Source organism: Caloenas nicobarica, chromosome 1, assembly GCF_036013445.1.
Source record: "Caloenas nicobarica isolate bCalNic1 chromosome 1, bCalNic1.hap1, whole genome shotgun sequence".
NCBI lineage: Eukaryota > Metazoa > Chordata > Aves > Columbiformes > Columbidae > Caloenas > Caloenas nicobarica.
In genome coordinates this window covers 388506-414349 of record NC_088245.1, presented here as the reverse complement: position 1 = coordinate 414349, position 25844 = coordinate 388506, and the positions used below count along the sequence as shown (strand labels likewise).

The window sequence follows — 25844 nt, the reverse complement described above, 5'->3', positions numbered from 1 at the left end:
CGCCACCGCCTGACCAGCTCCCACACAGGCCATTACGCAGCAGCAAAGAGACGCCTCATCGATTCCCACGAAAACGTCAAATAATCGATTTCATCACACACCACGAGGATGTTTAACTGCTGTTTTGTGTGGCTTGCTGCGTCCCCACACGAGCGGGACGGAGGCCGAGGCCTCGCCGAGGGGCAGGGGCAGCCCCGCCGGCCGGCAGCGGGGCAGGACGGGACGGCATGTGCCCACTCGGGCCGGGATGAACCCAGCTGTGTCATGGCAGCTGGTACGGGGCTGTGCTTTGGATTTGTGCTGAAACACTCCTGATGACACCGGGATGTTTCAGCCACCGCTGAGCAGCGCTCACCCAGCACCAAGGGCTGTTCTACTGCTCCCCCACCAGCCAGTGCCTGGGGACACAGGGAGCTGGGGGGGGACACGCTGGGGACAGTTGACTCCAGCTGACCCCAGGGACACCCCACAGCGTAGGGTGTCGTGCTCAGAAATAACGCCTGGGGGAAGGAGCAGGAAGGGGGGACATTCGGAGTGATGGTGTCTGTCTTCCCAAGCCACCGTCACACGTGACACGTCCCTGCTGTCCTGGGGACAGCTGAACACCTGCCTGCGATGGGAAGCAGGGGATGAATTCCTCGTTTTGCTTTGCTTGTGTGCGCGGCTTTCGCTTTGCCTGTTAAACTGTCTTTATCTCAGCCCACCCGTTTTCTTACTTTTACTCTTCTGATTCTCTCCCAAGACACGGGGGAATCCGGGTCTGCTGTTACCAGGAGTGTGGTGGGCCGGGTGGGCTGGGCGGGCGGCAGTCACCCCGGGCAGCCTCCACCGCTCTCAGACACTGGATCCTGCTGTCCTGCCCTTCGCTCATCAGTTTGTCTGGGTAGAAGGAGAAGCCAGAGACAGGCAAGAGGTCCGCAGCAGAGAGGCAGGACAGGCCCCAGCTGATGAGGTCCCACGTGTGCCTCGCTGCAGAGGGGCACAGACAGCAGTGTCCACCAGCGGACAGCAGGACACCACCCTGTTCTCCAGCCTCGCTCTGGAACCTTTGCCCAGCCTTGACCATCTTCAGCCACTACTAACCCAAATCCTCCCCGGGCCCTGGAGCACCCAAGCCCTCCATCCCACTCCAAGGTGGATGCAGCCCCCGGCACACACCACCTCCCCGGCACACACCACATTCCCAGCACACGCCACGTTCCCAGCACATGCCACGTCCCTGGCACACACCACGTCCCCAGCATACACCACGTCCCCGGCATACACCACGTTCCCAGCATACACCACGTCCCCGGCACACGCCATGTCCCTGGCACACGCCACGTCCCCAGCACACGCCACATCCCCGGCACACGCCACGTCCCCGGCATACACCACGTCCCCGGCACACACCGCAGCAGCACACGCGGCTGCTCTCGCACCCACCACCGGTGACCTGTCTCTTCCCAAGGTCCTCCACAGCTGTGCCGGCTCCTCTCTGCCGCCTCCTCCTCCGGCATCGCCGTGGCATTCACACCCCTTGCCCGCGTGTGCCTCAGTGAAGATGTCCCCCATGTCCCACTGCTCCACCGAGCAGTGTCACTGTCACCCCCCCGCTGCAACCACCATGCCACGGTTGTTGTCCACCAACCTGACACTTCCTTGTTTGTTCATCACCCTTGGTCTGCCTGCACCCCTGCCTGCACTCCTGCCTGCACTCCTGCCTGCGCCCCTGCCTGCAGCCCTGCCTGCAGCCCTAACTGCAGCCCTGCCTGCAGCCCTAACTGCAGCCCTGCCTGCGCCCCTGCCTGCAGCCCTATCTGCGCCCACCCAAGCCCAGGCTGGGGCTGCAGTTTGTGCAGTTTGCAGCACGGGACGATTGCTGGATCACCGGATTGCTGGATCACTGTCGGTAGCCAGTGGTCTGGCTCTGCGCTGGTGTCAGTCACCTACAACAGCAATGGCACACGCTCCCGGTCATTACTGTGCTCCTAATCACCGCTGTAAGTGTGTGCTAAGTGTGCTGCTTCTTTCCCTTCAACATGGAAATGTCCCCAAGTCTCCTGGTAGCGCAACGTCCTTTGCGGACACTTTGGTAAATGCCACGATTTTTCTGCACAGATTTTTGTTCATAAGAACAATGGGATTGTCCTTTCTAACATGTATTTTTTGCACTCTCATTTCTAAATGGTCTGCTGTAATTCAGTGAGAAAAATATCTATAAGAAATGTCACTGCCTGCAGGTCCCAAGGGGTGCAAGGGACCGAGGCTGATTGACTGATTTTACCAAGTCACTTCATTATTGCCAGCAGTACAAGAAATCCGTTTCTCCACTTCTTAGCACTCAAAAAAATGAGTTATTTTTATTTTTCTTGTTTTTCTTTTTTTAATGGCAGTTAAGAATCATGTTTCAAGGTCATTAAAAGATTCACGTAGTGTATCCTGCTGCTAAAAGTCAGACTCTAAACTCTGAACATTTGCATACTTTCCTCTCACTCAGATGAGAGCATTAGCCACAAGCCTAAAGATTGTGCACATCCCACAGTCTCAGGAGAGGTCCCACCATCCCGTTAGACCTAAAGCTAATCCTTCACAGCCCTTTCAATTACTGCACCTCCAAAAAAACGGTATTTCACTGCACGAGCAACTAGGCACTACCACAAATAACAGGAGAGCCTCTCGCCTCAAGCGACACATGGCGTCTGCCCCACAGGGCAGAGGCATCACCCCGTGCACCTGCTTCCCAGAAAGCCCAACCCCGAATGCGCAGGCGGCAGCAGAGCCCCCGCAGCGGCCGACCCGGTGTGGGAGCACGTACGAGCCTGCACCACGGAGCCGGTTCCCCGAGGTGACCCAGGGACACCCTCACCGCGCTGGACATGGAATGAGCCCCCGCCTGGCTGCCAGCCCCAGTGCCCTCCGTGCGGCCGGTGGCACCGCAGGACTGTCCCCTGCCCCCTTGCTCGGCGGTGCCTGGCGCGGCAGACCGGGCAGAAGCAGCAGTACCGTGTTCGGCGCTCGGCGGTCCCCAGCAGCTCGATGGTTTTCTCTCTGCTCAGCCAGCCACCGTCCCAGCGAGGAGCCCATGACCCTCCGCTCCGCATGCCCGTCTCATCCTCAGGCCGGCTGCCGGGAGGCTGCACACACACGCTCCGCTCGCGCTCTCCCGCGGAACAGCCTCGGTCTGTGCCGGGCGGGTAAGTCACACCCGCTGGCTCTCGGTGCCAGCATCGCTCCAACAAGTGGCCAGCACCAGCACAGCACCAGCACAGCACCAGCACCAACACCAGCACCAGCACCAGCACCAACACCAGCACAGCACCAGCACCAGCACAGCACCAGCACCAACACCAGCACAGCACCCGCACAGCACCAACACCAGCACAGCACCAACACCAGCACAGCACCAGCACAGCACCAACACCAGCACAGCACCAGCACCAGCACAGCACCCACACAGCACCAACACCAGCACAGCACCAGCCTCTCCCGCTCCCTCCTGGCGCTGGCCCCTGCGCTGCCTCCTGCCTCCCTCACTCTGCACCCTGCGGAGCGGCCCCGGGAGGACCAGGGCTTCTCCTCCACCTCCATGGTGCCCACGGGCTCTGGGGAAATGCCAGCCAAAGGAAACGCTCACCAGCATCCTCTGGATGGAGGCCAAGGGGAGCAGAGGTGCAGCCTCTCACTCAGATGCCATATTTTATCATCAAGGGATGGTTTAAAATTAAAGAAGCAACATGAAGGAGATTTGTTTTTAAAGTAGAAATTAAAGCACAGAGATTAAGTGAATATTTAATAAAGTGCATTTATGGCTGCTACAAGCTGGCAGGGGAAGTCCTCAGAGGCGGCCGCTCTGGTGTCCCTGTGGCAGTGTCCCCAGCCGTCCCTCCAGCAGGCTCAGTCCCCAGCAAGGCTCCGCAGGACTGTGATTCACGCTTCCTGGTGCCAGGAAGATCCTGAGAGTTTTCCAGATTTGCTGCCAGGATATTCTTATGCCATCAGACAGAAGCCTTGTGACTTTAACCCTCATGAGTCAAACCTGAACCCTAACAGCATGTTGTTTCTTGTTTCTGCAGCTCTGCAAACAGAAGGCAGACCTGCTTCTACCCTCGAAGATGACTTTCACCTTCGGGGTAGGTCAAACCTTTTGGGAGGTTTTCCTCCCTCCTGCTTGATGTCAGTGGTTCCACCCAGCTCAGCGCTCACTGTTGTACCTGTTAACTGGCAAAGAGCAGCCCTCGTCTGCCCGTTTCTTGCCAAGCAGATGTGACCAGAGGCAAAGCACCACGTGCAGACCCAGGGAACGTGGCTGCCGGGAGGCCAAGGAGGAGGCACAGCTGCCGGCCCCGGCCCCTCCTGTGCATCCCGGAGCCACCGGCTGTTGGGCGAGAGCGGCCGAGCAGCCAGGAAGGGTCGAGGCAGAAAACAGGCCGCGTCTCGTCCGAGGGCAGAAGGAAAACAGCCCAGGGGCAGCCCAGCCCTCAGCGCGAAGCCATAGCTCTGCAGGGGGGTTCTGAGGCCGTAGCTCTGCAGGGGGGTTCTGAGGCCATAGCTCTGCAGGGGGGTTCTGAGGCCATAGCTCTGCAGGGGGGTTCTGAGGCCGTAGCTCTGCAGGGGGGTTCTGAGGGAGCTCACCATAAACAGCAACAAGGGAGCTCACAGGGAGCCCTGGGGTCTCAGCCAGTCTCACACTCTTCCCAAACAAGAACCCCCGAACCTCCCTGCACGACCTTCCCTGGCACAGTGTCCTCTACGCACCTCCACGAACCTGTCCATGCCGCTGCTCCCTGCGCCAGTCCTTCCTCACGTGCTCTCCCAGACGTGAGGCCGATGGAGGCTGAGCGTGTCCTCGTGCCACCCTGCAGCTCACGTGCTGCCCAGCGCATTAGAGCCACGCAGCTGTGCCACGGCCACCACGCTGCCAGAGCCCAGCTCCATCCTCCTGCCTCGCAGCTCCCACACAGCGCTGGCCCCGCCATCCCAGGAGCCACCACAGGCCCCACGGGGCCACGTGCCACCTCAAGGCACAATTACTAGTGGCAGCGGAAATCTTCTGATGGTCTCAGACCTCTCCACAACCATTCTTTTTAATTTCTTAGGCAACAAGTGGCCTCATGGGACCACCTCAGGTGTCCAGGGGGAAAAGCAAGTGAGCGGGCAGCCAGCCAACGCGTGCCCAAGGCCTGGTCACCGTTGGCATCCCTGCCCCTCCGGCGGGGCCAGCGGGGTGTCCCTGCTGCAGAGCCCGCTGGGTTTGGGGGGTCCGTCCTCCCAGGAACCCCCGTGCATGCAAAGCACCGCTGCTGCCACACTCCTGCTCTCAGACACCCGGACAGTCCGGGCAGCGCCTGCCCACCACTCCTGGGGCTGCAGCAGACCAGGAGCACTTTCCACTTCGCAGGTGGATCCCACCAGTGAAATCTGGACCCAAACGCGTGGGTTAACGCAGAGACAAGGCCGGAGCCCGCGTGCAGGCGGAGGCGTGCGGCAGCCTCGGGCCGGGGCATGACGGCGGCTCCTCAAGGCACCATTGTGCACTCCAGGCATTCAGTGACTCCTGCATCCCACCCCACAGAACAAAGCTTCTCTTCAGCTGGCCCACCACGTGTTCCTCTGCCTCCTCACCCCACAGAACGCTGACCCGAGCTCTGCCACAGAGCCAAGTCCCTCCACACACCTGCCTCAAGCACCGTGTGCAGCGCAGGTCCGTCCTGTGTGGACACCCCACCGAGCCTCAGCGGGGTCCCTCAGCGTGACGCTCACCTACATCAGCCCAGGCTTCACCAGCACCACCCATCCTCGGGAACGCTTTGCAGCCTGGCAAGCAGGGCAGGCTGAGCCATCCCGAAACCCGTACCCTCTCTGACCAGCCACCCTCAGTGCTGAACGTGCCACCAGGGCTTTGAGCTCGACCCCCACCTTACCTTCGTGTGGAGCTTGGCAAACTGCTTGTCATCCAGCAAGGTCTGGGTGTACACACGCCTCTTGTACCGGAACTGCAAGAGGGAAGAATGTCAGATATGAGACGAACAAAACCCACTCAGCATCAACCGGCTCTCCGGCAGCTCCAGTAAACGTCATCCTGCATGAAGACATTCAGTCTAGATCTGAGAACAACAGATACAGAATGCACTGCTCTCCATAATTTGCTCTAATAGTTCATTGCTTTTCTCACTAAAGAAGTTCTGACCAGTTTTTCATACGAATTTGTCTGGCTTCAGCCTCCAGACGGTGTGGGCTTTGTTCTGCTCCTTCCCAATTAATTAGGGATCTCTCTAACGACAGAATGGTTTTCCCCAGGACGGTTCTTAGAGAGGGGGCTCGAGCCAGCTTCCCTGTGAGGCTGAGCTCTGAACCTCTCACTGGGGGATCTGCTGTCCTCAGACCATTTCTGCTGCTCTATCTGCACCACGGCTCTTTCCCACATCCTTCCACGTGCACCAAGTGTCACCCACACGCTGCTCCAACACCCACCACTTCCACCCAGCCCCTGCACACAACCCGCTCCTTGTCAGGGTGCACGGAAGGATTTCAGGGTCACACTGTGCCACAGTACCACATTTGGAAGTGATGTCAGGTTTTTCAACCAAAAGGCTCAAAACTTTTCTTCAGCAGCTTTGTTTTCCACCAGGAGAGTCCTTCCCTTGCAGCAATCCCTGTCCCGTGTGTTTGTCACCTGGCTGGCTTGGAGCACACTTCAATGGGATCCCACTTACCAAACAACCCGGACAGCACAGTCCACATGGTTATATTCTCTGTCAAACTTGTGTAATCAGACTTTATCAGCAGCGATTTTACCTTTACACCCAGATCCCTGGGGCAAACGCATCAAGCTTGACATTGGTCCCTGGGAAACCCCACTACCAATATATGTGTAGTGACAATCGCAGTGACAACTGCTTTTTATCATTGATTAGTTACCCAGTGGCACTTGTCCTACTGACGTTTTATAGTGCTAATCCAAACCTGAATATCATGTAGAACAAAATCAAGTATCCCCAAGTGGCTGCTACCTTTGTATAGTTATCTTTACCAAGCAGAATTACAATTTCCTTAAAGAGTGAAACTGGATTTGTTTGACTACATCTTTTTGCAATGCATGTATTGTATTCTGAGATTTTGAATTGCTATGAACTTAATCCTCCATCAACATTTCATTATTTGAGCTGGAAGTGACACCAAGTTATCTTTGGACTGCAGTTACTAAGCTCATCCCACTTACTTTTTAATACTGGCAAAATATTAGCACATTTTCAGTATCTCATAAACTTGTACTGCTGGGCAGATGTTTTCTCACACAACTTTTTTTTTTAATCATTCCAAGGTATAAACTGTCTTGCCCACTGATCCACAGATGGTAACGGTGAGGACAGTGGTGTGTTTGGCATGCAAACGAAAGAAGTACCTCATTGAGAAGGACACAATCAGCTTCTGACAGCAGATAACCACCAGTAAGATAATACAGGGCACAGTCAGCGCCACCAGACACACATGCGGTAACTGTCCGAGCAGCGGGCGGGCAGAGCCAGCGCGTGCCCGACCACCAGCACCCGCAGCTGCTGTTCCACCCGTACCCGAACCCGGGGCACCCACAGCTCCCCACGGCAGAGGGCAGGGCCGGCACCCCGCTCCTCCAGGGAGCTGCTGCACACGCCTGCTTTGTAACAGCATTCTTCTGTCCATGTGCACAAAGCCCTCGTTCACCTGATCACCTTCATATGCAGCCCTGAGGGCCAATTTATCTTCTGGGTTCAAGAAATCTCAGCGGTATCACACAGGATTAATGTCTTGAAAACAGATGCCGGATTTTTGGTTTTCCAAGACGATTCTCCAGTGCTCAGCTGCCATTCTTATCAAGTTATGAAGAATTGAAATGACACACAACAAATATCCACGTCAAGTCTGCATTCAGATGTGTGTGGTAAGTCATTAAGTGTGGACATTATGATAAATTATACAAAAACAAAGCATTAAAGCCTGTATAAGGAACATTAAGGAATTTACTACCTCAAGGGTTTATTTGCAAGCATTCTTAATGTTGTTCCCAATGTTTTTGTCTACATTAAATGTTAGTTTGCTACGAAATTATTGTGCTGCACTTTCTTTCCAAATTAGGCAGGATTAGTTATAATAACAGCATTCACGCTTGCATTTTTAAGAGCTTGTGCAGCTTAAGCATGTAATGCCTTCTAAAAAGACTTTGTGAGTAAAATATAGCATAAGATCCCTACATTTAGAAGTCCATGTGCAGGTAACTAGAGTCCCATAGCAGACAGTGGGAATGACCACAGCGACAGCCAATGGAGCCCAAAAACGCTGCAGGTCAGTTCAGAATAAACACCTGCATGCAGTCACCTGAATCCAGCCAAGGCAAAACCTATGGTGAGTGTAAACATGGAGTCAGTTCGGTTCATTTCTGCTCTCATTATTTTTCTGGAACAGAAACAGTGTAGACGTATTCTCCGTGCTCATCACATGAATGAGGTCCATACAGGGACAGCCACTTGCTGTCACAGCGCACAGTTGCATTCGTCTCTACAGTAACTGTAAATTAAAACATCAAACTCAAGTCCTTCAGCCTCATATTCAAAGATGTCCCTACGATCTTCCCTCAGTACCTACGAGACTGCCTTTCCTTCTGTTACTGTAATCTCTCATGACAGTTAGTGCCACTAGACAAAAAGGAATTCGGAAAGAGGGTCAGCAAACAGGGAAGCTGTTCCATGAACGGTGACAGATGAGATGGAGCTCTCGAGCAGACAGAGTCACGAGCAACTACAACTCAGCTTTCCCTCAATGGATTCTCCATGAGTAAACATACAATCCACACAAATTTCTGTGCTTTCACTCCTGGAAGGGAAATGGAAAAATAAAAGGGGAAGGGGGCAGGGGGCAGCAATGTTTGTGGTGCCTACAGAGACAGCAGCGGAAGGGATCATAGACGACCTACATACTGATGTCCACACATATATATATCTCTCTATATATGCAGGAGGAAGGGCAAGCGCTACCAACCAGTGACAGAACCCAGGGAATGGCAGAAGATGTGCCAGGGAGGGTCAGTTGGACACGAGGAAAAGGCTCTTCACCCAGAGGTGCTGGACACTGAACAGGCTCCCCAGGGAGGTGTCCCGGCCCCAACCTGACAGTGTTCAAGAAGAGACTGGACAGCGTCCTCAGACACACGGTGTGACCTGTGGGGTGTCCTGTGCAGGGAAAGGAGTTGGACTCGAGGTCCTTGTGGGTCCTTCCAGCTCAGGACATTCTGTGATTCTATATATACCTATATAGGTAAATACGCATATACACACGTTAAAAACAACGGTTACCTCCAGGTAGGGGACAGGTGTGTCAGGGTTCAGGGGGTACTCCCTCAGCAGGCGCTCCTCGTCCAGGAACTTGCCCGCGCGGCCGTTGAAGGCTGGCTGGAACAGCCCGTAGTTCAGAACATCCTTCAGGCTGTGGTTCAGCGTGCACAGGATGCGCTGCTTGGAGATCCACACGGGAACATCGGGATTCAGCCGCAGACACTTCTGTGGAGAGACACGGAGCGCGGTTAGAGCCGAGCACCACCGAGGTGCTGCACCGAGGAACGGGCACAGCACCAGCAAGGAGAGCACAGGATGGGAAAGCCACAATCTTTGCCGTGTCTGTGGGTTACAGGAAGGAGAGAAAAAGAGTTAGAGAGTTAGCAGATCCCCCTAACGCATTCTGTGGGGCTCAGGGCAGACTCCAACACTGTATAACGTCCTATAAAATATGAGAAGCGACAAAGAATATTTTATGGCCCAGTAACAGTATAATAGCAAAATTTCACTTAACAATCTCCCATAGGATGTAAGGAGTCTATAGGCTTCTCCACCACAGACTTCACAGATATGGAAACAAAGTGGGGATGAGCAGCAGCACCAGGAGCTGGCAGCACCAGCGAGGTCTTCCCAGTGGGAGAGGATGAGGAGGAGAATGAGGAGAATAAAGAGAAGGAGAAAGAGAAGGAGAAAAAGGAGGAGGAGGAGGAGGAGGAGGAGAAGAGCCCTCGGCCTCCCACACGGGTTCCCTGGCACCGGCAGCAGTTTCCCTCCCTGCTCAGGACGCAGCTCATCCCATATTTCCAGCCCACGGTCTCCAGGCTGCACTGCCTGCACCGCGCTCAGGCTGGCTGTGGGCCGGGGCTGCGGCGCTGGTGGAGCCGCGGGACCGTCCTGAGCCGGAGCCCCCGAGCCCCGCAGCCCGGCCGGTGCTGCGGCACCGTCACCGCGTCCCCAGCACCGCGGTGGTGGGTGACAGTGGCTCTTCGCAGCACTCGCCCCTGCAGGTGACAAGCAGGACACAAGAGGATCCCGCGCTGGCAGCACCAGAGGTTGGTCTCACAACGCCTGACGCCGTCGGCCGCCACCATCCCCTCCCAGGCCCCTGGGTTGGCATTTTGTCCCTCAGCCTTTTGTCCATCCCAGCACTTGGTTTCCCTCCCTGTTTGTTTCTCCTCCCACTCCGCACTTTCTGTGGGAGGAGAAGACAGCATTTAGTCTTGTTTCAGCGTTTCACTCCAAAGCCGCAGTCTGTCAGCCCCGTTTAACGCTCCTGATCTTTGTGCTGGAAGGCAAAGGGAACAGCCACGGTCCGTGTCCCTCGGTGCTCCCAGCAGCCGCAGCCCTCTGGCCGGGTCCTGCTCCGCTCAGCACACCCAGGACCCCGCACTGTCCTTCCCCAGCCCACACCACCAGCTGTGGCCAAGGGACAGCTGCGGCACGGACACAGCGGCAGGAGCGCCTTTTGTCCGTGAAGGGGTTCAAGAGCTGAGACGTGGATTCCAGACAGACAGACCGACCCGATCCCCTCCTGCTCCACCTGCTCAGCAGCACGTCAACCAGCTGCCCGGGACCCGCAGTGCCCGAGCTGCCACCGCGCGTCCCACCGCACGGGGACAAGGACACTCACCCAGCATCAGAAGTAACTGCTCGCCCCTTCAGCCCCACCCCCAACTTCAGAATTTTACCCCAGGGCCTGTTTTGGTCCTTCTTCCCCTTACCTACATGAATTAAAGGGCTATTGTTTTGAAAAAACTGAACAGCTTTGCCCAGAGAGAAGCGAGTGACATTGCGGGGGCCGGGGGCAGGAGCTGGCAGAGCCCCCAGCCCCGCACGCCACCACCCGGGACACCGCGAGGCACAAAGCCACTGCAGGGCACAAAGCCACCGCGCTGACGTGACGGCTCATTTTTCTCAGGCACGGATAACTTGCACTGGCCACCAGGCAGCTGTACAGCAAACAGAGGTCAGCGTTATCTATTGCATCGCTGACCGCATCAGTGCGTCGGCACGGATCAGCCACGGCTCGTCCTACAGCGGGTACGACGGGAGAGGCGGCCATGGCTGGGGTGAGAAATCAGGAGCTCCAAACCCATGGAAAACACCAGCGCGGTTCTCTTCCGGTCCTCAAAGAGAAGCAGAACATGCATCATCCTTTCGGGGACCCAAAAATAAAAAAATAAACATCTGTGCCTTCTTACATGCTTATTTAGCCTCTAGGACTCTTCCTCACTGTCAAATTATACTGTTCAGTATTAAAATATGTGGCTAATGGAAAAAAACGCACTGACAGGTGTGCAGACATGCCCAAGCACAAGCGCTGGCTGAAGGAATGACCCAGCACAGAAGACATTGAATTTTATACCAAACTTTATACTGCAGAGACATACCCTGGGGAGTATTAACTCTTCATATTTAAGACAAAAAACAACTTCCACCCCCCAGTGTGGCTCTGTCTTTAACCTGCAGCAGAAATCGGAAGGAAGAAAACGCCTGCGGTCAGGACGCTGCACAGCCCTTTGTGGGCACAATCCAGATGCCTCAATGTCTCTTATGACTGTTACTCCAAACACTATCGCATGGATTAACAACTTCCTTGTATCAGAGTTCCTGCAAGTCAACTAGACTATTCCACTCCATGATGCAGCGCAGCCGCTCCAGGAGCAATCCAAAACCAGGAGGCTCAACCCACAACCCCTGCAGAAGGGATCTTGGTGTGCAGCCGCAGCTCTGACGCCTGCAGGGATCAGCAGAGAAAGCTGCTCCGTGCACGGGGACCGGGCTGCTCTGCTCCAGCAGCCGCAGCGGCGAGGGCTCCTCCGCCCCGGCTCACGGGGGAGCGCGCTGCTCCGCTCCGGCCTCCCGCGTGCCGGGACAGCCCGGCAGCTCCCGCAGGCACCGCGCTGACCCGGCAGAGCAGGTTTGCTGCCGATGCCAATGCCGTGCCAGGCGCTGGCCTGGCAGAGCAGGTTTGCTGCCAATGCCGTGCCAGGCGCTGACCCGGCAGAGCAGGTTTGCTGCCGATGCCGATGCTGTGCCAGGCGCTGACCCGGCAGAGCGGGTTTGCTGCCGATGCTGTGCCAGGCGCTGACCCGGCAGAGCGGGTTTGCTGCCGATGCCGTGCCAGGCGCTGGCCTGGCAGAGCAGGTTTGCTGCCAATGCCGTGCCAGGCGCTGACCCGGCAGAGCAGGTTTGCTGCCGATGCCGATGCTGTGCCAGGCGCTGGCCCGGCAGAGCGGGTTTGCTGCCGATGCCGATGCTGTGCCAGGCGCTGACCCGGCAGAGTGGGTTTGCTGCCGATGCTGTGCCAGGCGCTGACCCGGCAGAGCGGGTTTGCTGCCAATGCCGATGCTGTGCCAGGCGCTAACCCGGCAGAGCAGGTTTGCTGCCAATGCCGATGCTGTGCCAGGCGCTAACCCGGCAGAGCAGGTTTGCTGCCAATGCCGATGCTGTGCCAGGCGCTGACCCCGTCTCCACCAGCAGAAGTGGCTGAGCTCGGACAGCGAGGGGCACCTGCCACCACCACAGGGAGATCAACCCAGAGGCAGATTCACAGCAGCTCACAGGGGTGTGAGCAGCTGCCAACCCCGAGGGCTGGACGGTCAAGTCAACACCAATTTCAAAAGGAGCCGAGTTGCCTTGTGCCCTGAACCCGCAGGAAGGGAAGGCCTGTCCCTTCAGGCTCTCCTGTATGGGGGGCTCAGTGCAGCTCCTGTCAGTCCCCCAAAGACCCAGGAGGGACCCCGGGGACCGGAAGAGGCAGCTCGGGGGGGATCACACCACGGCGATGCCGGTCCTGTGTGCCGGCACCGCAGAGCCCAGCCAGGCAGGGCCCACCAGCCCGCGGCTCACGGGGCAGCGTGCGAGCACAACAAGCTGCTCGCTCTGGTTTGCAGTTACAAGGGATCATTTCTTCCACACAATTATAAGCTCCAATCACAACAATCAAAGCCTTAGGAACAACTCCCGAAAGAAAATGGTGCAGCTTCTCAAGTTTTAACAGCACAGACAAATCCTTCCTGGAGGAAGAAAGAGCCCAGAGCTTCAGATTCAATCCCCAGCAATGCACAGGCTGACAGACAAGATCTATTCAAGAGCCAACGTGCAATAATGACAATAAAGAACTTACATTCAACAATCCCTTAAAAGCAAAAATAGCCAACAATTCTTCATCGAAGAGCACACAAATGAGAACGAGTTGAAAGGAAATTAAAAGAAGCAGCTGAAAAGGTACCGTGCTTGCAGGCAGCGGGGAATATATTTCATAATATCACACCAGAAGCTCTGAGCAAATGTATGGCAAAAACAAAGAAACAGCCTTTAAGAGGCCCCTACAGAAAGATGGAGCAGCCAAACCAGCAGAGCAGAGGAATCTATCAAAAGTAACATATTTCCTTTAGAAAATGGGAGTTGCCTCTGAATGGGAACAGAAAAGAGCTCAATCCTGCCACACCACACGCAAAATGACGATGGTGTTGAAGTCATAAAAACTGACAGCCGGGGAGCAGAGGGGAGCCTGCCGGGAAGCGGGTGATGCCACAAGAACCGGGGTGCAGAGCCACCGCGGAGTGCGGAGCCGCTGCCGCGGGACGGGCCCCTCGCTGCTCACGGTCGCAGCGGGTGCCCACGCGAAGGCTCCCGCAGAACGGAATTAAAGCTGCCCAACAGATGCACGAGCACGGCAGACGTGAGCACACGACTGCAAGCGCTGCGGGTGGCCCGTGCTCAGCACCGCACCGTGCGAACCCAAGGGAGCAGGACCATCCGTGCCGGGAACGGCCCCGCGGCTCTGCCGTGTGCCGGGAAAAGGCCTGGGCTCTGTCCCAGGAACGAGGACAGGGACTGCGGCAAACATTCACATCACTGACAAACCTGCTCGTGTTCTGCAGTCATGCTTCACGCCCTCGAGGAGAGCCTGGAGGAAACCCACGCCGACCAGAACAGGGCTGGCCTGCTCACCGGTACACACACACACTAAAAAGCTCCCTTGCTGCCATGAACTGAAGTGCCAGAAGCAAGAAAGCACTCATTTGGATCCATAACCGACACGGAAAACAGTAAACAAAGCTGAAGGTTAAGCAGGCAGGTTTCCTGACACGGGACCTCATCGGTGAGTCACGCGGGGCCATGCGGGACCGGGGCTGAAGGGACACACAAGTGGGGCTGTGACACGAACTGGCAGCACATCCAGATCCCCCGCACCACGTGCAGCCCTGGTGGCCCTGTCCCCTCAGGAAACAACAGAAACAGGAAAGAGGTAAAAGGAAAGAAGACAAAGGTGAGCAGAGCACAGAGCGGTTTGCAGAGACGTGTCTGAACGGAGCTGGAGCGTCCCGGAGGAGCCGGCATCACCCTGCAGCATCCGCTGCTCCGAGCCAGCAGCGGCTCTGGTGACACCAGCACTGGGACAAAGTTACAGCAGCAGGTGCTACGTATGACACAAACAAGCCTAGGTAACTTTTTCACCTTTCCTTAAAAGATTATGCTTGTTTTTCTCCGATTATACGTTTTTTCTCCCCAGTTACTCATGAGAAGCCTGTGCCCCTGCGCAGCAGTTCCAGCAGCAAGCAGTGATCCAGGCACGTCACTGGTCCCCTGCAGCGTGTGACATGCTGCAGGATCCTCTGAAATCTGGCAGGATCCCCCAGGCCCCTCCCGACGCCGGCAGGAGAAGGGATCGGAGCCGCAAGAAGCCGTGAGGGGATGGCCCAGAGAGCCCCCACCAGCCGCCCCTCGACCCCGCGAGAAGCGGACAGCCCCACCGCCCGGCCCCCCTGGCCAGGGACCGCGGGACAGTCTGGACGTCACCGCTCAGCTCGTTTCCCTTCATGACCGCGGTCACGGGAAGGAGCTGGGCTCTGCAGGAACAGGGCAGAGCAACCACCGCTCTGTGTTTTAGTGCAGGAGAGGAGAAACCAGCACGAGCTTTCTGTGTGCTGGATGCTGGTGAAAGGCAGACTGAGACCAGCTCAGAGACCACGTTGTGTGTGCTGGCAGATCAACAGGAATTTCAGGGCTTAGATCACCTCCTGAGGAAAGCTCTGGCCCTGCCATCGCTGTGCTCAACGCCACGCTGGGAGCAGCCGCCTCCGCCAAAAGGAAACAAGATAAAGAGCAGGAGGGAGGTTCTCAGCTCCCCGCAGGAAAGCACCAGCTGCACGAGCCCTTCTTGCAGTTACGTGCTGCAGATAACTAAGTATTTTGGCTCTACAGGTTTTCCAGTGAAACGGTTGCTGCTTATGAGCCGGTCTGGAAGGATGTTGGTCACGGTTGTATCATCCCCCAGCATCCACAGCCTGAGACAAGAAGCCATCCCGTCACTTCCATCCAAACAACAGGAGCCCAGAGCCCCGTATTAGAGCTCCCAGCAGTGCTGACAGCGACAACCAGCCCCGTCCACCAGCCCGTGCTTTCAGGAGTGGCTGCCTCGGCAAAAACACAGCTTGAAATGAATGTTTGAAGAGGTTCAGCTCCTGATTGACTCGGAGTGACTGGTTCAGGCAAAACCTCCCTCCCACACAGAGCTACCACAGCTCCACGGCAGCCGCCCGCACGGAACGGGCTCCCCAAGAGCAGGCGCTGGTCGGCTCATCCAGCTGCTCAACTCCTCCCACAGAAAAGGCAGCACCGAGGGAAATGAAAGTGTTGGACCTGTAAATCAACCTGATCCCACCAAAGAGCCCAAGAAAAGCTAAGGAGATGACTATTAACCTTCAGCGAACTGGGAATGTTTCCTGCTCGGCTTATTGCAACACCACCACAGCTACAAAAAAACCCCCACAAACCCGTGTCTAACTTGTGATCAGCTGGAAAACAAGGAGCTGGGAAGCTTTAGCTCTACCTAGGGCTGAAAAAAGCCACATAGGACCAGCATTAGCTGGACAGACAGGTCCTGATGAACACGCACAAGAGACAGGGAACTTCTCAGTATAAAAGAGCAAATGAGATCAGGTTTGACTAGAGAATGGAAGAAGCCAGTGAAGAGCGCACACTGTAGATGCCTGCACAGCACGTATTCACTGTCCCCTAAGTTTCAACCAGTAACTCCCACAACGAACTAAATTACTTGAATTCAGCTAACAGTTTCCTGAAAAGCATCCAACCCGAGTTTAAAAAATATCACATGATGGAAACCACACTCCCTCCTTGGATAACTTAATAAATGAACACTCAATGAAAAAACATGTGTCTTTGTTGTAATTTGATTTCCCTTTTTTAATCATTATTTCTTGTTACATCTCTCCGTGATGCTGGATAGCCCCTCAGTACTCGGTTTCTCCCCACATCAGTGGCCTCCGTTGAATCCCGTCCCCTCAGCCTTGGTTGGGGTGAGCAGAGGCTAATGTTCACAAACAGCAGTGCCTTTTCTCCAGATCCCAAATCATTTCTGTGGCTCTTTTCAGCACCCTCTTTAATTTTCAATACACTTTTCAAAGTGCAGAATTCAAGGCCAGAGGCAATATTCCAGCACCTGTCTCCCAGCTGTCATATGAAGCTATAAAATATTGTCCTTACCTCAACTCACTATCCCCCTGCGTCCATCTCCAGGCACCATGTTAGCGCTCCTCACTACAGCATGTGTCAGTTTGGGCTCAGTTTGCCCTGACCGCTCCAGTCCCTTCAGATGGCCAAACCCCGCACCCTTCCCAGTGAACACTCCCTGTTTCCTAGATCTGGCACTAGTCTCCAGTTATCTGCAAAACACTGCATATGAATCATTTAAATTATAATTTATTTTGATAGGCCTAGGTCTAGTTTGCTCTGCATGTGTATTTTAAAAAAAAAGCCCCAAATGCTTTCCAGTGTTGAAGCATTCAGTTCAGCCTATTGCACAGGCACTAAAGTAGTTCATGTTTCCCTCTTTTAATGTGCCTTATTTTGTATCATCAACACTGATTCTTGTCCGCTGGGTTTTGATGCCTGCGCTATGGATCAGGTCCCCTGAAGCTGGGCTGGAGCTGCTGAGACAGCTCTGAGCAGCAGGACTGCTCTGCCGGGCACAGGGAAGGGTCCCCGCATTGCACCGCTCTGCCGGGCACAGCGAAGGGTTCCTGCACGGCACCGCTCTGCCGGGCACAGGGAAGGGTCCCCGCATTGCACCGCTCTGCCGGGCACAGGGAAGGGCTCCCGCACTGCACCGCTCTGCCGGGCACAGGGAAGGGTCCCCGCATTGCACCGCTCTGCCGGGCACAGGGAAGGGTCCCCGCATTGCACCGCTCTGCCGGGCACAGCGAAGGGTCCCCGCATTGCACCGCTCTGCCGGGCACAGGGAAGGGTCCCCGCATTGCACCGCTCTGCCGGGCACAGCGACGGGTCCCCGCATTGCACCGCTCTGCCGGGCACAGCGACGGGTCCCCGCATTGCACCGCTCTGCCGGGCACAGTGAAGGGTTCCTGCATTGCACCGCTCTGCCGGGCACAGCGACGGGTCCCCGCATTGCACCGCTCTGCCGGGCACAGCGACGGGTCCCCGCATTGCACCGCTCTGCCGGGCACAGCGACGGGTCCCCGCATTGCACCGCTCTGCCGGGCACAGGGAAGGGTCCCCGCATTGCACCGCTCTGCCGGGCACAGGGAAGGGCTCCCGCATTGCACCGCTCTGCCGGGCACAGTGAAGGGTCCCCGCATTGCACCGCTCTGCCGGGCACAGGGAAGGGTCCCCGCATTGCACCGCTCTGCCGGGCACAGTGAAGGGTCCCCGCATTGCACCGCTCTGCCGGGCACAGGGAAGGGTCCCCGCATTGCACCGCTCTGCCGGGCACAGGGAAGGGCTCCCGCATTGCACCGCTCTGCCGGGCACAGCGACGGGTCCCCGCATTGCACCGCTCTGCCGGGCACAGTGAAGGGTTCCTGCATTGCACCGCTCTGCCGGGCACAGCGACGGGTCCCCGCATTGCACCGCTCTGCCGGGCACAGCGACGGGTCCCCGCATTGCACCGCTCTGCCGGGCACAGCGACGGGTCCCCGCATTGCACCGCTCTGCCGGGCACAGGGAAGGGTCCCCGCATTGCACCGCTCTGCCAGGCACAGTGAAGGGTTCCTGCACGGCACCGCTCTGCCAGGCACAGCGAAGGGTTCTCCCATGGCGCGGAGCAGACGTGCCAGCAGGGGCAGGCACAGCCAGGCGGTTTCATAGGATTTGTGACAGTTCCTGTGCTGGGGTGGTCTGGGGAACTGTGAACCAACAACCACAGTACCCAGCATGGTAAAACTGAGGGTCAACCACAACACACAGCAGAACGAGCCCACGGAGCCAATGGCTGAAGGACAAGCAGATCAGCCCACACCAGCACAATGCTGGGGCTCCGAGCTGCTGCCGGGCTCAGCCCCACCACGGCAGCGCCCACAGGTGCCCACAGACAGCAGGGACCCAGGGGACAGAAAGCACCACCGCACCGCTGCGTGAGCCCCGAATGCCAGTGTCCCAGCGCCGCCTGCACCCCCCAGCTCCTTTCGGAAAGGCCGCACCAGAAGTGGAAAAAGTGACAACAAGGGAGAAAAGATCAATGGCCTAGAGTAGCATCTGCGTGAGACTCAACTACACAGACCAGACTCTTCAGTCTGGGAAAGACAAGACTGAGAAGGAATATGACAAAACCAAAAATGGCATGAAAAAGATAAACAGGTATTATCTCCTTGGGAACTGATGCAAACAGCACAAGACAAGGTGACAGATAGGACATCTTCATTAGGCACGCTGGCGCTGATCAGCTCGGCAGCATGCTGCCAGGCTCCGGCAATCGGCTCCAAATTGGTCTCCCAGGTACTTTCAGTTGCATAGTCGTGACCACAAATCAGCACGGTGTGCAGCAGCAGGCATTTGGCTTCACCCAGTTGGAGCACCCTGCCCAGATCTGACTCTAATTGCAGCAATAACTCCTGGGTTACAGTTTACTACCACGCTTTTCTTCAAAGCTACAGCTTCTCCTATCTGACATTAGCCTACACCCCCTCTGCCTCGAGGTCTCAATAACCAGCCTAATTCTGTGGCTGGATCCTTTTTCTTCACACTTAAGATTCCAAGATTTTGCACATGCACCTTGTTTGTCACAATTGCATCATCTCTGTTAAATTACACTGACTCCTACCCACCAGCAATAAAGTCTCTTTCTAAACAAAACTCGGGAGGGTGTTAAGTGAAACTAGTAGAGCCTGAAGCAGGACAAAGAATTGGTATTTCTTGACAACTCGGCATGTGTTCGCTGTGGAGTTCCACACCAGCACCTCACAGGCTCGCACTAGGGGAAGGGACCTGGAAAAGCTGGTCTGGCTCCCAGCAGGGGCTGCTCGGGCAAGTGCTGAGCAGGTCCAGACCCCACGGCCTCTGGGGCCCCGCTCGTGTCCGACCTCCCTCCAGCGAAGGGCTCTTCCTGCTGTGCAGGGACCGTGTCCCCGGCTGCAGCTTGTGTGTCTTGTCCCCTCACGGCACCTCCGAGAGGAGCCGGCTTCGTCCCTTCCCCACGCGCCATCAGCCACAGCCGGGTCCTCCCTTCGCCTTCTCCTCTGCGGGCTGAGCTCCCCAGCTCGGCCTCTGCTCTGGCCTCCCCACTCCAGCCCCGACCGTCCCGAGGCCCCACGGACCCACCACACTGCCCAGTGTCCCCACAGGTCTGGTGGGCCCAGCCTGGCCCCAGTGTCCCCAGCCTGGCCCCAGTGTCCCCAGCCTGGCCATGGTGTCCCCACAGGTCTGGTGAGCCCAGCCTGGCCCCAGAGTCCCCAGCCTGGCCATGGTGTCCCCAGCCTGGCCCCAGTGTCCCCAGCCTGGCCATGGTGTCCCCACAGGTCTGGTGAGCCCAGCCTGGCCCCAGAGTCCCCAGCCTGGCCATGGTGTCCCCAGCCTGGCCCCAGTGTCCCCAGCCTGGCCATGGTGTCCCCACAGGTCTGGTGAGCCCAGCCTGGCCCCAGAGTCCCCAGCCTGGCCATGGTGTCCCCAGCCTGGCCCCAGTGTCCCCAGCCTGGCCATGGTGTCCCCACAGGTCTGGTGAGCCCAGCCTGGCCCCAGAGTCCCCAGCCTGGCCATGGTGTCCCCAGCCTGGCCCCAGAGTCCCCAGCCTGGCCATGGTGTCCCCAGCCTGACCCCAGTGTCCCCAGCCTGGCCATGGTGTCCCCGGCCTGGCCCCAGTGTCCACGCAGGTCTGGCCAGCGCTGAGCTGGGGCAGCAGCCCCGGCCCTCCCCCCATGGCTGCCCTCGGGCCATCACCCCGGGAGCTGCTCTGTTGCCCGAGGGCGATGCCAGGGCCGGGTCTGAGGGGCCCCGGATCCCCCAGGGCTTTCGGGGACTCCGTCTGCCCCGTCCTGTCCTGAGCACGGGGCTGCTGCAGCCCACGGGCAGGACATGGCGCTGGTCCCGGCCCAGCCTCCCCAGGCCCGTCGGCCGTTTCTCCAGCCTGGGCAGGTCCCCTGAGGAGCAGCCCGGCCCTCCCGCCGCTCGGCTGCTCCAGGGCTGCTGACAGGGACGTCCCTCCTGTCACCCTGCTGGGCCATGGTGAGACCAGAAGGGACCGGCCGCTGTGTCCATCCCTGGGAACGGGCTCGTCACCAGCCACCAGCTGAACTCCGTGTGGCCCATCCGCGCCCCTTGAGCCGGCTGGTCCAGCCAGTTCCCCCGCCTCGTCACCCCCGCCCAACCGTCCCTGTCCCGTTCTGCACTGAGGATGATGCAGGAGACCGCACTGAACCCCCCGAGCTGGGGTAACGACCGCACTGAACCCCCCAAGCTGGGGTAACGACTGCACTGAACCCCCCGAGCTGGGGTAACGACCGCACTGAACCCCCCAAGCTGGGGTAACGACCGCACTGAACCCCCCAAGCTGGGGTAACGACCGCACTGAACCCCCCGAGCTGGGGTAACGACCGCACTGAACAGCCCCCAAGATGAGGTAACAACCGCACTGAACGGCCCCAAGATGGGGTAGCGACCTTTCCTGCGCCGCCCTCGCTCGGAGCCATCCGCCCCATTGGAGAAAGCCATTGAGTTGGTCGGGGACAATTTGACCCTGGTAAATCCACACTGGCTGTTCCACATCACCTCTGTGCTCCGCATGCCTGCCCAGGGCTTCTCCATCCCCTGCCCCTGGCGTGGGCTGCGGCCCACAGGCCTGACGTGCATCTGAGATACACCACCACCATTTCCCGGCACAGACATCAGTTGGGCGTTATCAGGTAACCCATCTCCAGCCCAGGAAGGCCCTAGTCCCCCTGCGGATTCAGGCTGAAGGGTTCCCTGGGCAGGTGTCGCTGGCGTGCCCCTTGCCTGTCCCCCCGGGTTCTGTCCCACCCGCAGGAGCCGGTTCTGCCTGTGGCTCCCGACCGGAGCCCCGTGGCCTGGCCTGCTGTCACCCACACCCGCCTGCTGCTGTGCTCCTCCAGTGACCGACACCCTGGACAAACTCGGAGGTGTTTTCCCTCCTGCCCCTCGCCACCTGCGGTCTCCCCTGCGGACAGAGCCGCCTCTCGCGTCCCTGCCCGGCACTCGCTGCGCTGCAGCTCCTCTGCTCTCTCTGCAGCCCCTTCAGAGCCGTTTCCGCCCGGCTGATCAGTCCCGACAGGCAGCTCTCTTACACGCATTCTCTCTTATTAAAGAATTAAAACAGGCTAGGGAGACGTGGTCTTCTGAAAACGCAATGGCTAAATCTCACCAGAAATCATTTTCCAGCTGATAAATGTTCCTGTTTTCCATTAACAGTATAACTGCCACATGGAAGTTCATTGGTCTTCAGGTCTCCACGCTGGCACTAAGACTTTTGCTAAAGATGCCTTCAATGGCTCCTTCTTGCTCTTTTCCCTGATATAATAACTGTTTCGAGCAAAAAGAAAATGTGCCTTATTACTATCTCCTCATCCGCTCCATACTTAGAATTCTTTTAGCAATTACCTACTGGTTTGGGGTTTTTTTAATCAGTTTGCTTCAGCATTCACCTGCCGATCCATTTTTTTGTCAAACTTCCCCAACATTTTACACTGTTAATTCACGGTGTTCCTCTGTGCTCCTCTATGCAGTGGCTTTTAATTAAAAACAAAAATAATGACAACATTGATAAGTTTATTAACCACTCCTCTGATGATCGGTTCAGCCAGTACTCGCCCAACGTGCGGAGCCTTGGCAGCAAACCAGCAGCAAACCAAAAACTTGACTGTTCCCAGGCACCCACAGCCCCCAGGTCTGCACAGGACATCTTCGCAATATTAGCATGTTTTCAATAAAAATTCTGCTGTACAAAGGAATTTCAACTTGTCAAATAAGCTAAAATTAATAGTAAGTTAAACCTTATTAGGATGGCCAACACTGACTGCCTTACTTCCATGTTTTACCCATTTAAAAATTAGCATTTTTCTTCTATTAGCGACTGCAGAGTTTGCAGGCTGCTGTGTTTAAATACTGCAGATTCCTTTGGGTCTATATGGAAATTTATGTCACGCTTCCCACAGAAAACAAAACCCCCAAGGCAGGATGCAATTACTTTGATCACAGCGGCACAAAAAGTACGAAAAACTCTAAACAAACCCAGTGAAGAAAACGGCAACAACTGGATGTGTCTGTGCAATAAGAATCTGGGGAATATAGTGGACTAAAAATGGTCTAACAAACATATAAAAATTACAACTTCTTGGTGTTGAGAAAGGTTTCTCAGCAAGAAAAAAATGGTCACTAACCACGAAAAATCTTATCTGTACCTTTGCTTGGGTTTAATGCGAACTAAAACTAGGACATCAATCAAATGAACACCGTGAAACTCCAAGGAGAAGATGCAGAGCTTTTGTCAACATCACTAAGAAGGAAAAAGAGGATTTCAACAGAAGTATGAAAATTAACAAATACAGAGAAAGAAAATAATAAAAGGATGAGCTTCTTAATTTCTAAGGTTTTTTTCATTTTAGATTGCTGCAAACATCAATCATTCACAATGACAAGTCCCCCCTGAAGCATGTGTTTTAATTCCAGCTACCTGGTATATATCAGTGTTTTGCTCAAAACACTCAGTGGTAGCAGCAGTGAGCTGGCCCGGAACGTCAGGACTTGGTGAAAATCCTACAGAATGAGGTGGCAGCAGAGGGACGCGCTCTCCAGAGGAGGTGACCTGAGCTGCTGCCGTTCCACTTGTCACCTCCGCCTCACGTTCCACTTGTCACCTGTGCCTCATGTTCCACTTGTCACCTGTGCCTCATGTTCCACTTGTCACCTGCACCTCATGCCAGAGGCCTCGGCCTCCAACCGCAGTGGAGACACCGCGCCAAGCGCTATTGTGAAGCTTCCAGAGCCACCGAGAGCTCCTGGCGAAGGTTCCAGAGCCACCGAGAGCTCCTGGTGAAGGTTCCAGAGCAACCAAGCGCTACCAGAGAAGCTTCCAGCACCCATCGCTGTCACCCTGCGCACCCATCGCTGTCACCCTGCGCGCCCACTGCTGTCACCCTGCGCACCCATCGCTGTCACCCTGTGCACGCACTGCTGTCACCCTGCGCACCCATCGCTGTCACCCTGTGCACGCACTGCTGTCACCCTGCGCACGCACTGCCGTCACCCTGCGCACCCACTGCCGTCACCCTGCGCACCCATCGCTGTCACCCTGCACACCCATCGCGGTCACCCTGCGCACCCACTGCCGTCGCCCTGAGCACCCATCGCTGTCACCCTGCGCACCCATCGCTGTCACCCTGCGCACCCATCGCTGTCGCCCTGCGCACCCATCGCTGTCACCCTGCGCACCCACTGCTGTCACCCTGCGCACCCATCGCTGTCACCCTGCGCACCCATCGCTGTCACCCGGCGCACCCACTGCTGTCACCCTGCACACCCATCGCTGTCACCCTGCGCACCCATCGCTGTCACCCTGCGCACCCATCGCTGTCGCCCTGCACACCCATCGCTGTCACCCTGCGCACCCATCGCTGTCGCCCTGCGCACCCATCGCTGTCGCCCTGCACACCCATCGCTGTCACCCTGCGCACCCACTGCTGTCACCCTGCACACCCATCGCTGTCACCCTGCGCGCCCACTGCTGTCACCCTGCACACCCATCGCTGTCACCCTGCGCACCCATCGCTGTCACCCTGCGCACCCACTGCTGTCACCCTGCACACCCATCGCTGTCGCCCTGAGCACCCATCGCTGTCGCCCTGAGCACCCATCGCTGTCACCCTGCGCACCCATCGCTGTCGCCCTGAGCACCCATCGCTGTCACCCTGCGCACCCATCGCTGTCACCCTGCGCACCCACTGCTGTCACCCTGCACACCCATCGCTGTCACCCTGCGCACCCATCGCTGTCACCCTGCACACCCATCGCCGTCACCCTGCACACCCACTGCTGTCACCCTGCGCACCCACTGCTGTCACCCTGCGCACCCATCACTGTCACCCTGCGCACCCATCGCTGCCCACCACGTTCTGCCTCCGGGCACTTGCTGCCTTCCCCCATCACCGCTCGACGCTTCCTCCGCTCCGATGGGTATAAAAAAAAAAGTATAAATTTCCATCGATTAACCAGTAACAACAAGGAGCCAATCAGAAGCAGGGAGGAGGATTCAGTTAGGTTAGCTGGCTGTTTAATTAATCGGCCAGGCCTTTGATGATGCCAATGACCTGTGAATGTCAGGACGAATTTAGAGAACCAGTGGTCTGCAGCAAAGCCGAGCTCTAAGCCAAAAGGGTTATGGGCTGTCCCATTAAAACCAGCACCAGCAGGAAAAGCGCAGTTTTTAACCGACTGACAGAAGTTTTCTTTCTATTGAGAACTGTAACATTACTGGACCATGGGAATGGACTAGATGCCATGTTTTAGAGGCACTGTTTAATGTTGCTTCATGACATCTGTTTTGTGTTATTTTAATTAATCAAAATTGTCATGGATATGCCACCGTCACACCAGCTGAGGGCTGAAGAAACATACAGTAGCAACAACAAATAACGTCAAGGACCCGAACGGAGGAATGGGGTTGGATGGCATGTGGGTCAGTCAAGCAGCCTAGATATTAAACGGAAATAAGATGACGCTAATAGAGTTTGCATCTTAAATAGTCAGGATGTTATACCATCAAGTATATACTATCACGAGTTACACCACAAAATGCAACACATTTCTAGACAAGATGAGACTCAGCAAAAACTAATCCTGTTTTGTAAAACTTCCCCCACACACATACTCAGCAGAGGAGAGAAGCTACCCAAGTTGCAATGCCTGCTGATGACTTACACATGAGACAGCAAATTAGAACGATATTTGCCAGCAATAAGGGGTGGCGAGAGAAAAAGAAATGTTGCGGAAAAATACACTCTGTCAGATACAGAAAAGGGAAGAGAAATGACCCCCATCCAGCTCCAGTTCAGCTTCATTTGGAGCACCAGTCCTGAATTAATCTGTGCCTTGATAAACAAGCAGTAGCAGTGGGAGGAACTCAGTTTAGTTTCAGCTGTCAGTAAACACCCGCAGCGCTCCGGGAGAAAACCCAGCAAGTGCCAGCAGCCCAGGCAGGGCTGGCACCAGGCAAAGGCTGGAAGACAAAGCACCATCACGGCTCCAGGTTTGCGGTCCCCTGGAGACAACACCTCCGGGAGGAAGGAC

General features: G+C 56.5%; 1 protein-coding gene across 11 annotated transcripts in view; it reads right to left on the bottom strand.

The window, feature by feature from the left end:
- The window catches only part of SHANK3 (SH3 and multiple ankyrin repeat domains 3), a 364754-nt gene that overhangs the window by 315412 nt on the left and 23498 nt on the right, over positions 1 to 25844 (bottom strand). For all 11 annotated transcript variants that reach the window (XR_010607209.1, XM_065647548.1, XM_065647499.1 and 8 more), the window contains exons 2-3: positions 9309 to 9512; positions 5904 to 5975 (exon numbers count right to left, since the gene is read on the bottom strand). Coding sequence is in view for 10 of the 11 variants with exons in the window: in XM_065647548.1 (XP_065503620.1) it covers positions 5904 to 5975; positions 9309 to 9512 (276 nt within the window). In the remaining variant the exon portion in view is untranslated. The remainder of the gene's footprint in view (positions 1 to 5903; positions 5976 to 9308; positions 9513 to 25844) is intronic.